This window comes from Hesperophylax consimilis, chromosome 14 (assembly GCF_061612785.1).
Source record: "Hesperophylax consimilis isolate HC1 chromosome 14, BYU_Hcon_1.0, whole genome shotgun sequence".
NCBI classification, from domain to species: domain Eukaryota; kingdom Metazoa; phylum Arthropoda; class Insecta; order Trichoptera; family Limnephilidae; genus Hesperophylax; species Hesperophylax consimilis.
The window spans coordinates 30376955-30399367 of record NC_142849.1 but is presented as its reverse complement, the minus strand read 5'-3'; the positions used below and the strand labels follow the sequence as shown (position 1 = coordinate 30399367).

General features: G+C 33.8%; 2 protein-coding genes across 9 annotated transcripts in view; both read right to left on the bottom strand.

The window, feature by feature from the left end:
• Positions 1–22413, bottom strand: part of LOC149418188 (uncharacterized) — a 262111-nt gene that overhangs the window by 13118 nt on the left and 226580 nt on the right. For all 8 annotated transcript variants that reach the window (XM_089639733.1, XM_089639732.1, XM_089639739.1 and 5 more), the window contains exons 3-7: positions 20856–20993; positions 15943–16044; positions 15121–15324; positions 10241–10468; positions 2389–2494 (exon numbers count right to left, since the gene is read on the bottom strand). In XM_089639733.1, the coding sequence (XP_089495859.1) occupies positions 2389–2494; positions 10241–10468; positions 15121–15324; positions 15943–16044; positions 20856–20993 (778 nt within the window). The remainder of the gene's footprint in view (positions 1–2388; positions 2495–10240; positions 10469–15120; positions 15325–15942; positions 16045–20855; positions 20994–22413) is intronic.
• On the bottom strand, positions 5307–8008 carry LOC149418189 (uncharacterized; the record flags this gene model as incomplete). The annotated part of the gene is made up of 1 exon (XM_089639838.1): positions 5307–8008. A coding segment is annotated over one exon (501 nt), but the record flags the coding sequence as incomplete, so codon positions are not given.

Here is a 22413-nt window from a genome sequence, read left to right as displayed (position 1 = left end):
TTATTTTGTTCATGTTGGGTACCTGAATAGTATAATTAATGATCAACAGATTTTGTTCAAGTGAATTGATTGGAGAAGTAAAAATTATTGAGAGTTAAATAATCAATACATATACGGAAACATTGGTGAATTTAAATACAATAAAGCCTATGGTGTTGTCGATGAAACCATCTTACTGAAAGATAATAAAAGTCATCATCATTAAAAGAGAATAATCATTGACAATAGCCATACTGCTAAAAATAAAAATAAACCAATTCTGAATTTCGAACACTGAAAAAAAAACAGATTTAAGAAAATTGCTTTGGGCATGCTGTTGTTTCCCAATCATTTTAAATCCAACTAAACTAGTATGTATTTACTTTCAAATATTTATCTAAATTAGGCAACAATTCAAAACATTAGTTTAATCTCAACACTTCACTAATACAATTAAGTCTGACAAAGTCTATAATAGTCAACCATCACCCATTGTATATAATTATATAACATAACAGATACATACTTAATAATAACATCACTTAAAACTATATAATATAATGCTGTAAGTAGATTCCTAGTGTTACTTCCTGTGAAACATTTGACAATATTTTCCATAAACTCAGCATAACATTGAACAACCATTTATATGCATAACTAAAGGAGTGGCATTCGACTTTGTCACAAAAAGTAGGTGGATATACAACTTCGACAGATGGTTAGAGAAATAACTAATAAATGAGAGCTGTGAATTTTGAAAATATTATATGGTACAGGCGTTAACAGTGGCATGCAGTAATTTTTTTCAGATTTTGGTGATTTCCAGAAAAAGTGTATTATTGGAAATTTCATAGCTGAAAAGTTTTATTTTTCTAATTCCAACTCCTAATTGAAAAGTTAAAAAAAAAACTGTTGCTGTATAAGTTACCAAATAAAAAAAATTTAAAATCTGGAAATTATCAAAACCCCTCGACACCTGTGGTTAACTAAAATACAAATATAGTCCACAACTTTTCACATTGCACCTACGGTACACCATTGATATTGATAGAATTCAACAAATTATTTTTAAATCTTTATGTAATATTAAACTGAAAACACAGAAGGTAGTATTTATTTCTTAATTTAAATTTTAAGAGGTGATAAATAATTGAAATCCTCGTTTCATAGTTGGTGATACGCAGAAGCCAAAGATAACAGTTTAATTATAAAGAAAGTTTGATTAGAGAAATGCAAAGAAGTAATGCGAAAAGTTGGAATAAATATTTTCGAAAAATTAAATGATCCTTCACCATAAATATGTATAAAAAGCGTGTTAACAAGTATACAAATAACATGCGGGATGTTAAGCTCTGATGTACAACATACAAAATCAACCAAAATGATGACAAAATTATTAAATGAAGTAAAAAAATATATATATAAATAACACTCACAATACTATTTACCAGACCGTGTTACGTTGCTAGATGAATCTCATATGTAATTCAAAATTGAAAACGATTTTGTTACTCCATTTTACAAACACATCAGTATTGATAGTTGAAAATGGATTTATATATATATATATTTTTTTTTTTTAGAAAGAAATATTCTCGGGTTACGAATAACCTGACAATATTTGAAAATCTCCCACTACCACCACTGTAAGCGGAAAATGTTGCTTGTGTTGTGATGGAGGACTTAGCCAGCTGAGGAATTGAACACATCACGCCTGGGTGGGACCCAAACGCGATGCCAACTCAGCCACTGACCGGTCGCGGTTTATAGGCAAGTTAAATGAAAAAACCAAAGGCTAGCAAAGAAAGGAATGGTAAATAATGAATAAAAAACAATGGTTGTCACGTTATTACAAATGAAAAAAACCATGAAAGCAAGAATTTGTAGCAAGTATGATGAACTCGTTGGTTAATGACGGTTGGTTAATTTTAGAATGATGATGAGTCTGAGTGAGTGCTGTACTATAAATATTAAGTAATGTATGAAATAGACGCTGTTTTATCAGTCAACAACACAAACTTTAATACTTTCAAATTAGAGACATTACTCTTATATACTTGCATACTAAAATTTCCGCTTCCATTTGTCAAAACTAGAACTGACATATTATATTCCATCGGCAAATAAAAATGTCAAATCGTTGGGAGGCAATTTGAGAGAAAACCAGAAAACAAATACAACACAGTATCACAAATGTATAGAGATTTTTTTTTTTTCGCGTTGGTTTTATCAAAGCGTAAGAAAGAATTTTGCACAATCTGAAATTAATTAATTTCAAGGAGTTAGAGGTGGTGCGCAATATAGTTCTATGGGGATATAGTTTTTTTATGATACTGTGTTGTATTTGGGTAGATAATGAAAAACAATGAACGACACAGATTGAAAGAGAGAGAGAAAGGGTATTCTTACCGTCCATGGCGTCAGCGGGGTCGAGGTGTGTCGGCATCATGTGGTCTCCGTCCGAGGACTCGGACAGGCCGTGGGAACTTAGTAGGGAGTTCATATCACCGGGAACCTGGCACCGTGGAAATAATCATCAATTATTTTTTTAAAGATATGTTTACAAGACGAGGTTTTTATGCAAAGCAGAAAGGATAACAAATAAACACCCATATAATTGAAAAAAAATTTCGAGAGTACATTACATTGAAATGTTTTCCTTTAAAATATGTTAAACTACAAAACTTAACACAAGATTCAACCTCGATATCAGAAATGGGCAAATAGATTATGAGAAATGATCTTTGCAAAATCTCATTCATATCTCAGAACAAGGTAAAGTGAAATTAGAACCAAAGTGAAGATGTAGCATCCATGGCCATGGACCTGAACCATTACAAATCCGGACCCTAGCAATTAGTGTTCATATTTAAAGCTGTGTAGATGATTTTAGTAAACTTCATCATTTTAGTCAGCCATCAACTTCTCAGGGTAATATGTAATAATAAAAATATTTTGATGATTTTAGCATCGTTTCTTCAAGCATCTCAAGGGCGCTGTACAAATATACAATATATTGTTTGTTTGTCTTATTATTAACTATTAACTGGTTCACGCTGCTTCATCCATCAATAATATAAAACTATATGTACAAGCATTTGACCAGCGTACGAGATGCTGCGCTAGAATATACATGTATTATTATTTATTTGTATTCGGTATAGGCAGTTAATATACAGGACCATACTTACCTGGAGGTCACTTGAGATTAACACAGTTTATTTGAGAAATTTAGATACAATTCGCAAACAGAGGACATAATTTGGAATAGTGTTTGGTAGTCAATGTGTTGAGATTGTAAGTTTTGCATGCACTACAATTGTATTTCTTATTTTGTGTAGTTTCAAGATTGAATTCCGGTACCTTCCAGATTGCAAAAAAACAGAACATCCAACCAGCCACCGCAACCCAATTCATAAAAGGTGTGAAATATGGTTCAAGAACAACGCAAGTTTGTTAGTGCAATATGTATTAGCCTGTCGCCTACAAGCTGCAGTAATGATGACCACCTCTGGGAGAGCGAGACATGAGACCGATGTTAAAATTATTTTATTCATGTATGTAATTAGTTTCTTACGTTGCAAGTTACGTAAACGGGAGTAACATCAAAACAGGTAGGAGAAATTTCATAAAGAAAATGCAGTTTCGTAGTAAATGCTTTTCATAGACCTTTATTCAAATCTCATACTAAGTACGACTCATTGACAAAAATATATATATATCACCATTTCATGTACACACATACAACTATCTATCTGTGGCAATCCGTGACTTTTAAGTCAGCTAGAGTGGTAAGATTAATAAATGCAACACTATTGATGTTGTTGTTGCTGTAACTGATTTTTTTTCTTTTTTCAAATATTAATTTTTTATATGAAGATTTTCAGGAAAAAAAAAACTAAATTTTTTCATTTACAACATCGTCAATAATGACTTATTTGTCAGTCTTACCACTCTAGTTCACAGAAAAGTCACGGACAGCCACTGCTATCTATGTAATTGAGATCCTACATTCAATATTTCTGTATACTCCATAACATAGAACATAAATTATTCAAATATACTTAAATATACAATACCAGATTAGCCCAGATATAAAGCAACTTTATTCAATCTAATTTATATTTATTTAAATAGAAGGATTCGCGTTACATTCAAATTAACGACTTTTGTTCTGATTTCCAGAAAAAATAATATACATAAGAATCTGGCACATAATTCGGTTCTGTAAAATTAGAGATGCAATATTTGGGCTAATGACATAGGTAAAATGAATAATTGCATAGCAATATAAAGATTTAAAAGCCAATATATGCATAGTAAGTAAAATAAAATTTCCACAAAGGGTCAGCAATGGTGTCTGCCTTGTTCAATTTTAATAATAAAATATAAAGCTTTTTCAAAAATCTTTGCATAACATTATATTACGTAATGAAACGTTTAAAACGTGTAAACTTGGCAAAGCAAACCATTGGTCGTCAATGTTTAATATATTTATAAATCTTTTTTTATCTACACCATAAAAATATGAACATTTTTAGCACACTCATCATTCGTACACATAAAACTTATAGCGCATGATTTAAAATCTTGCACACAAATTATAAAAAAGAGATCCAAAAATATTATTTATACGTACCAACAGGTATTAAATCAATTCTATTTTGGATTTCATCGAAAACTTCATTTCAAATTACCAAATATCTGTAAATAAAATATGTATAAAATAACGTAATGGGATTATTTCGCCTGTCTCATTATTTATGTAGCTAACACATGAATTCCATTGAAGATATATTTATATAAAATTTAACAATTTCATCAAAATACGTATTTACTAGTTATGACTAAATACATCTAAAATATTTGTATATAAAATAATGAAGCTATCCATTTGCATCACTTGTATTCATCACTTTTGTATTTTATGTAAAGTAGAAGGAGTGGGGCCATTTAATTACACTATATAATATAACTGTCACTGGGCATCAACTTTTGCCAGTACATTGTATATTATATCTTGACTGTGTTCATTATATTTTAATTGAATTAATAAAAATAATAAATTACTCAAGTAGTTTTCGAAGATATAATATAAACATTTTTAATGTAGAAAAAAAATATTCAACAGCAAAAAGGAAGAAATGTTATTATGTATAATATAAAAAATGTTTCCATATAGAGTCAATGGATAAAGTAACATATAAATGTATGTAGTCCTCATAAAAATACTGTCCAATGACAATAATTGACGAATGTATTGTAAGGCTTACAGTAGTTCATAAAAACTATGTCACATTTCTTATATTTTCATAAATTTAGGACTTAAACCATGAAGATACACATTTTGCTTGCGTCAGCAGAGATGACAAAAGCAAGCCTTTAGCACCCATTGTGCGCTTTTAATATTCCTAAGGATACGACACGGCGATGGCAACAGCATGCGGGGCTTCATCTCTTCAATACGTCAAGCCTTTCCCACCCATTGTGCGCTTTTAATATTCCCAAGGATATGACACGGCGACAGCATGCGGCGCTTCATTTCTTCAGTATGTGTGAATGATCCTGTCTCCTATGATCAAGCAGACATGCATTTGTCGTTTGTCTTACTATTATTTAGTGTGAATTTTGTTTTTACACTATCTCCACACAGGAGGCCAGAGGAAAATGATTTCCTTCAGGGCCTATGTCATTTTTGGGGATGCTGTGTGGAGGGTTTTTTTGGGGAGAGGAATTGATAGGTTGGCAAATCGTTCCACAGCCGAGCTGTTGAACTCAAGAACGAGTTGTAGAAGCGACCCGTTGTCACGAGACAGAAACGTGTGTATGAAAGAGATGCAGCATTATTGTGATAAAGAATCTAAGTTTTTTCATACTGTTGCCGTAACCGTTAAAAATTTAAAAGCGTCCATCTTCGGGTCGGGGAGACAAACTGGAGAATTGAAGATAAAACTTACACTGCAAGTGTAAAGGGGTAAAAAGTTCCAGGCAAACAATAAACTTATACCATAGTTTTTATTTTTGGAATAATTTAATGAGTAAAACCTCAAATTGTAATATTTAATCATTGAAGACAATATTAGCGACTCTCAAACATTTTGAAAAAGCATATTGTTAATAATACATAGCTACCATTGGTGCAATGAATAAACAATGTTATAATTAATACATTTGTAGTAACTACATAAATACATAATATAATAAAAACATATATTTTAATTAATTTCTGTCAATCCTATAAATGTATGTAAGCTTATCGGCTAGTATTAAAAACTTACTTAATTTTAAGTACTTAAATACTACAACACAGCAATTTTTTTTTTCTTTTAAAGACAATAATTATATGTAAATACTACACAAAGTTTGACCTTGTCTGAAGACATTGTGACAGGAAAAGGGTCAAAAAAAATATTCTGCCCAAAGAGTAAAAATATTTTTGTTAGCAGGGATAATATTATTAACCTAGACTTAATTGGTCCAATATAATTTCTATGATCTGGAAAATGTGTATATCTTCTATAGAAGTCTATAGAAGATGTTTTGTCAAAACTAAGAAATCCACAAGTGCATAATGATTAAAAAATATACATATTTTTTAAAATTTAAATGCTGAAAATAAAAATAATAAATGTTTGCGTGGGTGATCAAATTTTTGTTTACATTTATTAAAAGAGCACATGTACTTTTTTTACGAAAAGAAAGTTTATTGGAAAGTTATTTTCATTATTGTAAAAAATTTATAGTACCATGTCTGTCCGTGCAATATTTTTTTATACCACTTGTATTAATTGATAATATATAAGATGTTCTGTTATCAAGTATAAGAGTTAAGGTTGCATAATTATAAAATTCATAAATGTCTACAATAAATGGCTGTCCCCATTTTGGAGGGAGTTAACAATGTAAACAAAATACTGTTTAAAATCTTAGCAAAATAATTTCATCCGAGACTACTGCATTTTACAAATGCATGCTTCAAATAGACTAATAAGAAAATGTATGATGTATTATCATTAGGACCATGTAAAGTAAAAACTTAACCTATCATATCACAACCACAATGTTCATAACATTTATCCTTATATACCTTGTAGGTCTTGTAGACAAGCCAAGCTCTGGTATCTGGTATCTGGCATCAGCCATCAGCGTACTAGATGAATTTGTAACCGTAAAATGTCACACCCAAGATATTAGCCATTGATCACAGATAACTCGTTCAGAGGAAAATACAACTTTCTCATGACACTTCACCCCACACTACGCTTAACAATCATATACAAAATATAACGGAAATCCCTCCTAAGGTCTATTCAATGGAATATCAAATGTTTCTGCGGAACGCTATAAATCTTATTTATATATATACTACGTAACACTTAACCATAACAATATTGTACTACTATCAGTATTTGTAAAGCTTTGTGAAATATATGCACGAGCAGGGTTCGCACAACTATTCGGAGGTAAGTTGATTTAAATGCGGCAACGGGAGCTCCACAAACACTCGATGTTGATGGGCGAGGCAGACTCATGGCGCTTCCTCGGTCAAGGTCCCGCCCCCCCCGCCCTCCCCCGAACCGCGGTGCTCGCGATCCCGGCAGAGGCGGTGCGCCTTGCACTTGTCGTGGTGGTTGACTATCTCCAGGCGGAAGTTGCCGTTACCCTCCACAAAGGAGGTGCGGATGTCGGGCAGCTCGTGCGACCAGCGCCGGCAGTATGTGCAGAACATGATGTTCTGGCGCTCGTCGTATTGCAGCCAGGCGAACTGCTCCAGCCAGTTGGCGCGGAAGCGGCCGCCCTTGCGCGTGGTGGGCGGCCCGCGGGGAGGCTGGATGACTGACTCCAGCCGAGGGGGTTTGCCCCGAGAGCGGGGCTCGGTGCAGTAGTTGAGTGCCGGAGGGTCGGGGGTCTTTCCCCGAGTGAGGTAGCGCTGTAGAGTGCTGTGACTCTCCGAGCTGAGGTAAGCCGGGGGAGGCGGAGCGGGGGGAGTGGCGGGGCTGGGATTTACTCTCGCCCAATCAATTGTCTGTCAACAGAGAAGGAAAGGATTTGGTATTTAAACCGGCAATTTTTTTTAACAGAGACGTGATTTTTTCGTTTAAAAAAAAATCACGTCATTCATTTATTGAAAAATTGAATTTAAACTGACAAGGCAGATCCCTTCCTTCCTGTAGACGACTTTAGGTAATTTGTTACAGACGTTTTTGAAACATTTTTTGTATTTAACAATATTACAAAGAAGAAAAAGATCAATACCTGCAGTATAAAAGGAAAAATCAGAACACATTGGCAGTAAATAATTAGTATTTATAACAAGAAAATAACATGTTTAATGTCCATACGAACTCATATTATTTACCTTCAAATATTATCATTTCAGCATCAGATAAAAGCATGCGATACTGATCCTTGAACTGCACAAACGAGTATTGATTTTTTCTTTTCACATAAAAGCTTCACACAAAACATTATACATACAAGCAGGCAAATCTCACCACCATTTCTCTTCTAATATTCTCCTATCTGACTGAAAATATTATTTGGGTTTCAGTTACAACTTTTACTGATGACAACAGAGATGTCATTTATATCTTAGTAAACAATTCTATTGAATATTTTATTATAAAAATATACATCTTACTATAAACATCTTTAACCTCTCGTGTGCTGCTGTATCCAATAAGCACAATCAAAAAATCATTTCTCCGAGCTATTCTGAGAAAACACTACTTATGGTAGATTATGTACTATTTTTATAAATGTATAAACACATTTTCTGGTAAGATGGTACAATTTATAAAAACAAATAAGTTATTACGAAAATCAGCTTAAATTAGATGATTATTGTAATCAATTATGTATATTAATGTGATTTTATTATAAATATTAGCCACATTCTTATTAATTGAATCCATTGATTTGTCTTTAACAAAGAGAAGATGCTTCAACAAAATGGGCAGAAATTATTCCAGTACTAAAATCTTAAATTTATTGTTACATATTTGATAACATTTTCATTTAAAAATGTGTGAGACGGTTACAATTTTTAGTTATTTCTAAGATTGTGTTTGAAAGTTACATCTCCCAATTTTTTTGTAAAAATATAAAATTTAAAAATATGGCAACAATGTTTGGTTTAGGGCGCTTATTAAAACAGATGATGAAAATATCTCTTGACACAGTATCCCTAAAGGTGACAGATCTTTCACCATATTTACTCAGCTACTAATGATGCAGATACGCCCTAATCTGATGCCAACATTTTAGTTAAGTTTAGACAAATTAAGGACAGCAACTATTCTATTGTGATACAACATTTCACTTTAAGTACTGCTAAATGAATGTGTATTTTAACACACTTAGGGGTGATTTCACCATCCTTTTGATAAGCACTATCCATAGGATAATGTATTATTTACGATTTAACAATCTATTTATTTATAAAGGCCGAGTTGACTATTCGGTACTCGAACCTATGAATAGTGGCTGTATATTATATTGGATAAGTTAGCTGAGTTAGCTGAGTTTTCTACTTATTTCCAATATTTACTTATTATAATGGATAGTTATCGAGAGGATGGTGAAATACTTCTTATTATATGACATAAATTGTTATGTAAAGGGTTAAGAAAAATATTTTTACGAATGTATTTATGAGTATGTCATCGTTGCATTTTCAAAACCCACAGCTAAGTGCTGGATTTCAGCAACACGTTCTTCTCAAAAAATTTCTAAAAAGAATCGGGCCCAATCTTGGCCATGTTTAGCCGTTATCGCACAATACTGATTCAAACATTGTTTTTTGTTTTCCCTATAAAGTTAGGTAAAACTCACACAGCCGGTCTTGCAAGCGCAATGGCGATGTCTAAATGTGGACGATACAAAGAACATGGGCCAGGACAGAGTGTGATATTCTGTATACATGGTCTTTCTGTGCTACTTGGACAAATGGCGTGTGCAATGTAAACTAAAGATAAATCATGGGTTATTCAACAAATGATATACTTTGACCGTTCCCTTCCTAGTTAGGTGAAAGTAGTGTGGAAGCTACCAATGGTGGCTAGCAAATTACTGATAAATCACGCCCTTGCTGCATATAGCAAGAGACATGCGTCAGCGCGCACCTTCTTTTGCTTGCGGTCTAGCTACAGAACACTGGTGTACATAGTCTCACATCTCACATCCTCCAGCATAGCAACCACCATAACAGATAAAAGATAATAATAAATTTATATAGTTATATGTTATATAATTCACTCACCATGTGCATGTCGGCGGCAGTGAGGTGGTACTCCTGCGCCTCCTGTTTGAGGTGCGGCAGTACGGGAGGCAGGCTGGAGAGTAGGGGGGGCTGTGGGGGCAGGCTCTGGTGCGGTGGGGGTGCCGAGTGGGCCGGGGGGGGAGGGGGTGGCGTGGCGTGCTCGTCCTGCTTGATCCCCGCCACCAGGGAGAGGGAGGACGGGCTGCCCTTATACACCAGTGATGCCATCTGGAATCAAACGGACTTGTTACTACCGGTTTACAGAGGTATTGATCATCAATTATTCTAAGCAGCCAGTCGCCTATTGATAATTCATGTCTTTTTCCTCTCCTTTCTTTCCCTAAAAAGAGAGTGCGCACAGCATCTCCAAAGATGACATTCCCCTGGTGTGGAGTAACAACAGCAGAAAAAGAAATTACATATTTACAAAAAACATGCTTATCGGCATACTGGCCACACACGTACCTATTTAAACTTGTTTTTACAACTACATAACTGTATTACAGCTTTAAACCAAGTTTTTACATTCCTAACAGGTTAATACTTATCTTGTGATACTGTTGCAAAAATCTAACCTAATTTACATGCACATGTGTTCCACCAGGGATTGTGTTTATATGTGTACTGCTATACTGTGATCTAGAATACGTCTTGTATTATAGTACTATCACGATACTGTGTTTAGACCAAAACCCTGTTGAAACTTCCTCCTCACACTTATGTATGGCTATAACAAGGCGTAAGGGCCTCTGTAGATTTCAGAAATTCCTATTCAGTGCCCAAAACCACTTACTGATAAAAGAAAATAACCAATGCAAATGTAATTCTTGCCAATGTCGATTTATGTGGAAAGAATAAGGTAAGTTCTATATCCATTTGACATATTATCGCAAGTTTCCAAAAAGGAATTGAGTGATCGCTTGCCATATTGTGCCAAATTTATTAAACCTAAAAATATGGGATAAGCGTTGAAATGTAGGTGGATTCATTGGCTTTAAACCGCAGTAAGCACTTTTATATGTTCATATTTAGAGGAATCATATTAATTAATTTTATTTTATTTGGTTTTACGCCCAGCCGGGCGTATGATATAACAGTAAACCGATAAACTGAATATAAAACAAATTATTTATACACACTAATCGCCCAACTGGATATAATATCTTTTCAATCAAGCAGTATGTTCATTCAGACTGGACAAACTTAGGTGAAAAACTAATAATATTTCTTATACATGTTGTTATTTCTTATCTACAACAATTGTATACATAAAAAACCCACGGTAAAAATAAAATAAGAATATGTAGTACTAAGAGAATGAAATGAGGCCATTAAAATCATTAAAAACTATAATATGTAATAGGTACACAAAGTGTGCAAAACATATCTAATCTAAATGAACCTGTAATAAAAGCCATTACAGAAACAAGAATGTGAATTTGGGTTAAACCTATGTGGGCCCATGATAGATAGGTAGTAACTTTCACTAATTTTGCCAAATAATTGTATGAGCAGTTTAGAGAGCAATAAATTCAGTGGCACAAAATTAGTGCAAATCTATTTGCAATTACAATCATTTGAATCTGTTAGTTTTAATTGTTTTTAAATCATACTTTTAGATAGAGGTCTCATATTATATTAATTATAAACGATTGAAGAAATTGGAGAAATAAAGAGGATTACAAATTACGCACAAAATAGTATGTAGGTACATAATAAACTTTCAATCAATATTGTTTGCAGTATAATTCAATAAATATATTTATGTAATTTCGGGTCAATAACAATAAAAGAGGAGGTAGAGAGCTTAAAAAACTGTCACCGTTCCAAAAATTGTCTTCCCACGTAAAGTTCAAAAAGGTATGACACATTTCTGTTGGTATTGGTAATAAGTATGTAGTATGTAAAGGTCTAAGCCTATCATGCTCCGCCCACGCTAAACACTTGTACCCACATGCACTACAGGTTGCTGACCTTACCATGGAAATGGAAACAGAGTTACTTCTCTCCTTATTAGTATTTAATATAAATTAGTTTGGCAAAGCACTTCTATTCGACAAGTTCTCTGCACCTTGCCCTACCACTACCACTAGCAGGGCAGAAGAAAAAACTTACTTAATTTATACTGATGAGATTATTTAATGTCGCTGGTTTTTTTTTAATACTGACTTATAAAATTATTTAAAATTTCTGATACTTGCCATTCAATTCATTGCAATACACAAATTAAGATAAAGATAAGATTAGTAATTATTGTAAAACACTGCGAGAGTTAAAAGGCCGACTTATATTTTTAACAGATAATAATTTTAATTGTCATTTTAAAAATTGTAATTGATTTGTCAAGAATTCAGACTGTCTCGAGATTTTTCACGCTAGGGTCTACACTAGTTTGGGGTTCTGGTAGTGAGACAACAAGAAAGATAATGATTGTTGTGTCACAGCGTTTATTCTGAGTCAGTAGAGTTGCGCAGATGGGAGATGACTCTGACGCCAGGTGTTGGAGGCGATGACGGCGGTGGAATGATCGAGGCGGTAGTCAGTGAGTCGAGACCGGACTCGTGGATGTCAAGACGTGGAGTCTTCCAGGTACTCCAGTGTGAACAAGATCCTGGTCGGCAGATGTGCGAGAGGCGCAGACCGGCGAAGGTGTCGCAGGGTCTATGCGCGTGAGGAGCGCTGGCCAGGGATGATAGCCGGGACCAGGGCGCTGATGTGATCCTGAGGAGTCCATAATAATTTGTAGTCCGTGCAGAGCCGGGTGTAGGGAAGTAGGTCCTGTAGCGACGCGGTGAAGTAACAGCGGGGTGCGACGCGGGGGGAACCGGCAGTCGGTGGTCGGCCACTTCAGTATGCAGCAAGCAGTCGCAGTGCTCGCATGTTGGTCACTCGTAAAACTGCTAATTTATGACTTACTGAGTACATCTCGACGCGCCTCATCATATAGCCACCCGGTACATCGAGAACATTCAGACATGTAGGTAGAAACGCCGAATGCTCGCATTGCATCTAGAGAGTTCTCGTTACAATGCGTTTTGCATTTGCAATTCTCGTCGCATCGCTACACTAGTATTAAATAATGTTCGATCATGTTTCATGTTCTACAGTCATAATTTTCATGCAAACACTGCCATTCTTCGACGATAGATCCATTACTGCTAAATGACACTCAAACTATGAAGTTGTTGGCATTTGTTTTCCTCGAGTCCTGCGACTCGGTGCCCTGAGAGGAATGTGAATCTGTAGATGTGTCATTTGGTCAAGATCATTAAAGCGCTGCAATATTATTAATACTGTTGGCTACACAGTTCTCTGACAAGCTAGATAGCCACGTAAGTGCTACATTTCAACTTCCTCGCTTCTCTTGCATAATTCCTTCAGCCTTACAACCCAAATTGGGGAGGCTGTTAAAATAGTGGTGAAAGACAATTAAACCAACGTAGATATAAAGTGATGTCATCCATGTAGCAAAGCATAAAATAAAGCCTTAAAGCCAAGTTTAGATCTTTTCATAAGTATTTTGGGATCTTCAAGGCCAGCTTCACTTCTACTCAGCATCATTAGAAGAGCACAATCGCAATGCATATTCTCTATTTGCGTGCTTGTACTACTACTGTATCAAAATATAACCAGCCATTGGAAATAATGGCTAGATGTCGTCAACATCTAACGCTATTCACAAAAATTGTTGGATTTATTTAATAATATCAGTACAAATATCCCTAACACAATGCCGTCGTATAGCGTGTAGCATATTATGTAGGTTTTGCTTTGGGACACTCACCGTGAAAAATGTTTCAGATCTTTAAAAATGTTGGGATTCTGTTGACTTAATATTTGGCATTCTCATTAGAAAGTCTGCCTGACCTAGTCTCATAAAAAGGTAATTATGAATGTGAGTAGTTCACAATTGAATTGCTAAAATAAAGGGTGCACAATTTACTTATATTAACCATAGACCGCTAACTTCGGTCAAAGTGAGAAGCATCAAAAAAAAAAAAATATATATTTTTAATGCTTCAATCAAGATTATAGTCGACACGCGTCAACTAAGTGGTTGCTAGACGGTTGTGTTTGGTCGTTTGATGTTGAGATACCCGCTGACTACTTGTCATTTTGTTAAATTTTTAGTTCAATGGATTTGATGGTTTTAATGGTTTTGTGTAACTTGCACCAAAAAAAAAGAATTTCTATTGTTGGTTTACAACTTTTCTCTTCCAATGTCAAAGAAAAAAGGCAAAGTTTCCCGATTACAGTTCTAAAATTAGGGGTAAAAAGTGAAATTAAGTTAAAGGGTGAAAATTATATCAAAATAAGTTATGTTGCTTAAATTCATTATTCTATTATATATTACTATGTAAAATATAAATAAAAAAATAGAACTTCAAAAAATATTGGTCAAAAAGTTGAATGGTTAGCTTATTGAGATACAATAACAATGTTAATCAATGTTAGGCTATCCAGGGTTAAACGAGTTACATTACATAAAGACAGGTTATCAACACTAAAATGCTTGACACTTTTTTTCTTTCGGGAAAGGAAATGTAGAAGGAGATCGAAAAGTACCTGACAATTCTGACCTGGTTACTTAACATAGCTATAGCTATTTCAAGCAATCTTTTGACTCTACATGGTGATGGTCACCAGGGCGAAACTTAACGTAGCTTCCACTGTGGAACGAAGTGCAATTATTACTGTAGATACTATAATTAAGTATATTTAAAAACTTAAATAGTTTTATAAATTTATGTTTCCTCGTCAGCTTTTGAATTCACAATATCTGGGCTGTGGAATCTAATTACATTTCAAAAATGAAATAGTGATATTTAGCTTTGTGGGAGTCTACATCTTTAATGGTATGGTTGGGTGCAGTAACTTACCTGTGAGTCGTAATGCCTTTGCAAGGGGGACTGATCGGGGGGTGGGGGTAGGTGGTGCGGGGGCCGGGGGCTGTCCCCACCTCCCCCCGCGGCACTGCTGTTCTTGCGCCGCCTCTTCTCCGGCGGATAGTCACACCCCGCGCGGCTGCTTGACGAACTCAGGTTCTCCGCCGTCGGAGTTTGCGGGGTGCTCCTCTCCTCCAACTGGGGAAGCAATTGCATTAGTAATTTAATGATATTACGATTATAAATGTGGTCCAACAATTTACTGAAATATTCTATAAGGATACCAAAAGTTTTAATATAATGAGCGGCCAAGTGGAAGCAACCAGCGGCAGACCGAGGGCGAGGAGGTTTGAAGCAGGACGGCAAGGATGTAGGACTGGCGGTGAATGGCGAGGGACCGCAGCCAGTGGAGAACATTTATAGGGGAAAACAATTCCCACTGCGATGATAAATTGTATAAATACTTTGAATCGCTTTCTTCCCCACTAACCCTAAAAAATCAGGGCTGTAAAGCTGATATTGGATTTTTCAATTTGGCTTTATTTAATTTAATTGAATCAACCATGAAGCTCAAACACATATGCTAATTAAAAAAACAATCAAAGATTCAATAAATATTCTCAAAATACAATTGTGTGCATTTTCAATAAACACAATTTGATCATGCTCTGCGGGAAATAGGTTTCAGATTGTTCACAATGATTACCGCAAGAAAAATAGAGAAATTTAGACTTTTGATGTTGGTGTCAAATATTATGTTACCCCTGTCATATTAATCTGACGACATGGTTAAGATAAATATTAAAATATTCTTACCTTTGAATTAAATGCATTGTTTTCCGTCAGTCCCCTAACTTGTAGACTTTCGGCAGTTTTCAGGAACATTGGCAACATATTTTGTCCGACATTTACCTCTCCCTGGAAAAAAAACAGAAAACAAAATGTAAATCATTAGAAATTTAAAGCACTACAACACTCAACATTTATCAATGTTCTATTTCTAAATATTTAGTAAAAAAATATTAAAATTATTATCGCTTCCAAGAAAACGCTCTTCTGATTATAAATATTTTTTCAGGTGTTGGGAAAATTCTTTGAGATTAGAACACAGTTTATCTTGAGTTTGTATTAGGGTGGGTTGTTTTACAGAATTTGAACAATTCATCAAACTTTAAAGTTGATTTTCACGATCTCTGAAGGTTCTATTCAAGTTCTGTTCTTATATCATTATTGAACAGTTGTTTCACAAAACTGAAATAATAACAGTACTTAAATAGAACCTTCACAGAACTTGAAAATCAACTATGAAATTTGATGAATCGTTAAAATTATGTGAAATAACCCGTTCTTACCAACAAAACATCAAAATTAATTTTACAAATTACTTTTTAACTGCCATTCTGGTATATTATTAAAAAGCCGAGTAGTTTCGAAAAAATTATATATTTTTGTTTCAATAAAGGAATGTATTCAAAAATATATATCATTCATAAACAACTCAACAAAGTTAGATGAATTCAAAGGGAAGATAAGTCCGTTGGTCAGACAAGCTGTCACCGGCTGCCATAAACATGTCGCTCTAGACTTTTTTTTGTGAAAAAAAATGCTCTTGAGCAAAAACCAAATCTAATAAGAGATTCTTTCCATTCGCATGTACTCAAAAATCACTTATTATTTCAATAAATACAATTATTCACAATGCTTTTTGTTTCCCGAAAACGTTAAACGTCAAATAAAATAAAGTGAGACAGCAAACACAGAAACACATAAGGGTACGAAGGACAACCTATTGACAGTACGTACGTCGTATACTACTACTCTGTTCACTCGTATGTTAATATGAGAACGACGGGCGAGCATGTCCGCGAACATGTTCACCCGTCAGTGAACCGCAACTAGTGTCGCGAGAAACGCGTACAGAAACGAGGGGCAAAATAATATGGCTGTTTCACCCGTACACATCTCTTTCTAATGTGTTCCGTTCCATTTAGCTGTGAATGATGTTATTTGTATTAATTTCATTCATTCACACATATTCTTTTCTTATGTGTTTCGTTAATCGATTTCAATCTAGAAATAGAGATGTGACATAATTTTTGTTCGATTAGTGTGAACATAACGCGGCTTTGTATTTATGTCAATGTAAACTAAGAAAGTGATGATTGGATTAATTAATTGACAATGTTCTTCATAAACAACTTGACAAAAGAAGTGTTTCGATCTACCTTTTTGCAAAATTATTTACATCATCTTTAAAAAAGTGTTCCTTATCAAATTAACCTTTGGGTAAATAAGTTTACTTTAAAACGAGAATAACATGTGGGGTCATAAGTAGTAGTGATTGTAAAATAAAACAGAAATAATCGCAAACCTACTGGGTGTTAAAAGATAAAATTTTAAGTGATTAAAATGTTTTTAGTGAGGGAAAATAAATAACCTTATAAAAAAATAATAAACCCATAATAACTGATAAAGGTTTTAATGGGCTTTAAATTTACTAATCATAGCAACAATACATATGTGCAATCTTTGATATAGAATTGTACCTTTATTTTATTGTATTGCTACTTTATGTATGGAAAAATAAAAACTATGTAATACCACATTGTAATGTGTACATATCAAGCCTGCCTGAGGTATTGTCAGAACACATCAATTAAACTTTTTGCACTCAAAGTATGTTTTTATATTGGATATTCAAACTTTTAATTTAAATACAGTATTCTCTCAGTAATCCGCGCTCGAATATCCAACAAAATAATCATTATCATTGTTTTGGTACATTTCGGTTAGTTCTCTATGTATTCTAGCAACTGTTCCATGTGTTTCTGTTCGTTTCGCTCTATCACGTTTTTTGTTTGAATAGTTTACAAAATGGAGTCTTCTCAAAAGCGAACATACACAAAAATAATGAAAATTTTACAAAGATTCACAAACATCAAAAGTGGTGTTCTTTTGTTTTTACAAAATACCTGTTTCAATTTTTAGCATATATAGATTGTATGTATGTACTTATAATCTGTCACTTTCAGTAATTGGACACTTACCCGGTTTTTAGGGTTGCGGATTATTAAGCAAGTACTTACAGTAACCTACAGATATAATACCTACCTAAAATTTTTAAATTAACCTGCAATATGTTTTTTTAACATTGATAGCCATTCATAAAACAATACTAACAGCGATTTAGAAAAAATCAACAGGAAATAATAAACACAAAAAAACCTAAAAGTAATATTTTTTATGTAAATATGGTAATCTTTGCAAAATTTTAAGTACTACATCAGTACCATTTTTTTATAATATTTATGTACTAGTGCAGACCTGTGAAAAATTACGGGATATTGTAATTGCAATTTTGAAAAAGAAATAAATATAATCTTCTGTTAAAATATTATATTATAAGTAGGTACCTACTTTAAGGCTCTCGTATGAATTCTTCAAACAACAATCAGTTCCAATTTTGAAAATGACACATAAAGTAGCAAATTTAAGTTCATTGAACCAGATTGCATCCAGGAATAAAGCACTTCAAAGACAACCGAAATTGGTTTGTTTGATTATATCGCTTTGAAGATGAAATAACGGATAAATCTTGCATGGAATTAGATTCGGAGCTACTTTTAAAAACGGAATATCTGTCAACGGATCATTCAAATCATTAATTTATTCCTCATGTCACCTGAGCAAATATTTGGTCTGCCTAGATTTGATGCTAGAATGTGAATTTTCATGACGTCCAAAGATAAATGTATTTTTTTGCAAATAAGATTTATTTAACAGTAAATTGGCCATATTAAATGTTGGAGTGAACAGGCGGGCTATCAAAAGGTCAGCGTTATAATAAGGTTGTCCCAAGCTGAACTTGTCCAACTTTAATGGGGACCCTTCTCAACTCGGAAGATAATTTTGGCACTATCACAATGTTACTTATTTTTTTAATATTATTAATTCAAAGAATATAAGTGACTGAATTAATTATTACATGAACTTTAGTGTTTTAAAAACAAAATGTTTACATTAATATGGCAATGATTATTCAATAATCAGTTCAGCGCACAAAGGTAAACAATCTTTATTATGTTGATGCGAAATAACAATATTATCATCTGCATATGGCATGGCTACCACTACATGTTAAAATATCACATAAAAAGGCGGTCTTGCTAACATCTAGCCGCATATTATTATATACCACAGCAAATAAAAAGGTGATAGTTGTAAAGTTTAAGAAAGTTAGAAGCACTTTAACCTTTTCACCGCATTCTTAACGAGTATAGAATAACGGGTGTGCATGCACGGACTCTTTTTGACAGTCATAATATAATATTGTCATTGCAAACGTATGGATAACGTTAGAGATGCAAATTAATTGCACATCATACTATATGCATAGCAGCTTATAGGTTAAAAAAGAAACGTTTGGAAGGCGGGTTACAGACAAAAAGTGTTGAGACAACAAGCTCATAGTTGACTTAACTAAAGACAACAAAATTAATAGATTTACGGTATTTATTCAGCGTCGTGTATTAAGCCCAGAACGTAGATGTGAACCTACTGTGATATTGAATCATTTTCACCGTGTAGATGAGACGGCTCGCAATGATTTGGAACTATTATTTTCTTTCATACTTAATCGCTTCAAACGTTTAGTTAGTATTGGCACAGTGCTAAGCACTTCCCTTCATGTATAATCCAATAAAACCCTGTAGATTGCTACACATTTTTCAGGTATTATACAAAGGGCTTGCTTTAAAATGATTTCAGAATATTCAAAGTCTGTGTAAGTTCTTCCAGTTGCTAGGTAAAGCAACATTACATTTTATAGCATTTAGTGAGGTGAAGTTGATTGTATTATATGGGTATTTAAGGTAATCATTTGCAAAAGTACCGTGTTAAACTCTTCTGGATTTAATTAAATAATTTTAATAATCAGCAGGATATAACGCAATCATATTTATTTATTTATAGAGCAGAGACGGTTTACATATAGTTCCCGTGAGCACTTAGGCCACATGCTATCTCCCGTTTTAAGCTCATTTTATAAGCGAGCAATGTGAGACTCGCTAAACAAAGCCACAGTTTCTACCGTGTTGTTGACATGCTGAGGGCTCAAACTCATACTAGGCTTTAAAAATTTATAAATAGGCTCTATTATTTCTTCCGATTGATTCCACGCCAATAGTCATCGTAATATCTTGTTATGCAAAACCAATGTCTACTTACGCAGACAGGATATCAAAATGATGTGATAACATTCATATGAATAAATTAATTTTTAAGGTGGACGGCTATCTTAAAACCTTATTCAATATTTTAAGGACATTAAAAAGTTGCCATAATCCTGTATGGCGTAATGCAGTGGTAGCAAACAATTATTTAATTATATGTATCCATATATATATTCTTTTAAATCAAATGTTTTTTAATACATGTATAAGTACATATAAAAATATTTTATATATTTATTGTGTGTCATTCATGTGAAATAAATTGTATACACATTTAGAAAGCTTTTTGATTTCCTGTATCATTTATATTATTTTATAGACATTAATTTGCAGTAGGTAATTGAACAACTCGAATGGACCACTCTTCGCAAAATAGCTCTATAGTGAGTAATTAAATGGAAATTTGTGATAGATCGATGTGTTACAAACATAATAAAAATTAAATTGATGGTTTGCAATCCCTGAAATATGCAATAAAATTTGAATAATAATTCTTACCTTATACATAAAATCTAGTAGCGACTTCATTTCTGAGAATCTCACGTCCTTGAGGAATATGATGGGGTGTGGATGATGATTTTGTAAGAATATGCTCTCGAAATATGGTGAACAAGCCGACAGTATTGTCTGATGTGCCTGCAACAATACAAAAACAAACATTAAATACACACTACATAACTTGGGAACAAAGAGATGGATAAATAACAGATATATAAGCAGAGCCAAACGGCGCCTGGTGCTAGTGTTAAACATCAAGAGCTTTATATTAGATCAGAGCCGTGGCTCCTTGGTAACTCGGCGCCCAGAGGGACAGCTCCAATGGCTCCTGCATACGGCCGGCCTCTAAATATCCATGATGGGTTGACATTGTTCAACCACATAAATGTTTTTTAAAGTTTGATGTCGACATTTCCTTTACGCCTACTACTGCCTACACGACGTGGCGATGACTTTGTACGAGTAAGAAGGGAATTGAAAATATGATAGTTACAGTTTAATTTATTTAAAAATATTACAAGCTGGGATCAGGTACCCAGGTACCCAGGCATGACTGCGAATGGGCGTTCAGGTGTGAACAAAAATCACTTTTATATGATTCTTATGAAAAGCGAGCTTCTTACAGTCTCGGCGTGATGAAGACTAATTTCATATTGTACTCACTTGTAACATTTTACGTAAATAATAAATTTCACATCTATATCTTATGTATAAATAAAAATGTAAATGTTCGTTTGTTTAAAATCTTTAATCTCTGAAAATTGTTAACCGATAGCTTTGAAATTATGATCCAATATTGCATTCGAATATGCATGTGTTTTTGTACATCTATATTATATAAATGCAATAAATGGAAAACAGCGCCATCTGTTGAACGTAAAAGCAAAATGCGCTATTGTTTCTCTATTTGCACAGACAAACTGAGCCACAGCAACGCGTGGCGAGGTACAGCTAGTACCAAATACAATAATATTACATAGTAGAGATATTTATATGCTTATCATAATTGTCGTCAGCAACGATAATAACTGTTAAAAACGAATTCTGCATAACCAGTATCAGTTTCTATATTTAGAAAGTATATAAAATAATAATTAGACCCAAATAAAAGTGTAAGATTGGTTTTTAAATATGTAAATACAAAACAACGGGTATTATAATAAATCTCTCCATTTGCACCTGTTGTTAAAAATAAACCATTATTAGAGTAGGACTAACTACATATTATTATTATTGGTGAATTAGAATACAAATACGGACACATTGATTATTGGCAAAGCAATAAGTGCACAGTACTAGATGTGGGATACACAGATGTAAGATTATTTATTGGTATTTATTTCAAAGAGATAAAGTAGATCAAGAAGAACTATGCGGTTTAGACAGAAGGTTTTACGTATCACCAATTAAAGCGTTTATGTGTCCAATCTGTAAACACAATAATGTATGAATATAAAGCAAAACTTCTAACTGTTCATCGGTATTGGTTGGTAACCAGTAATTATTAGACTTTCAGCAAAGTTTGGTAGTAAAATACATTCAGTTTGCAGAGATAACA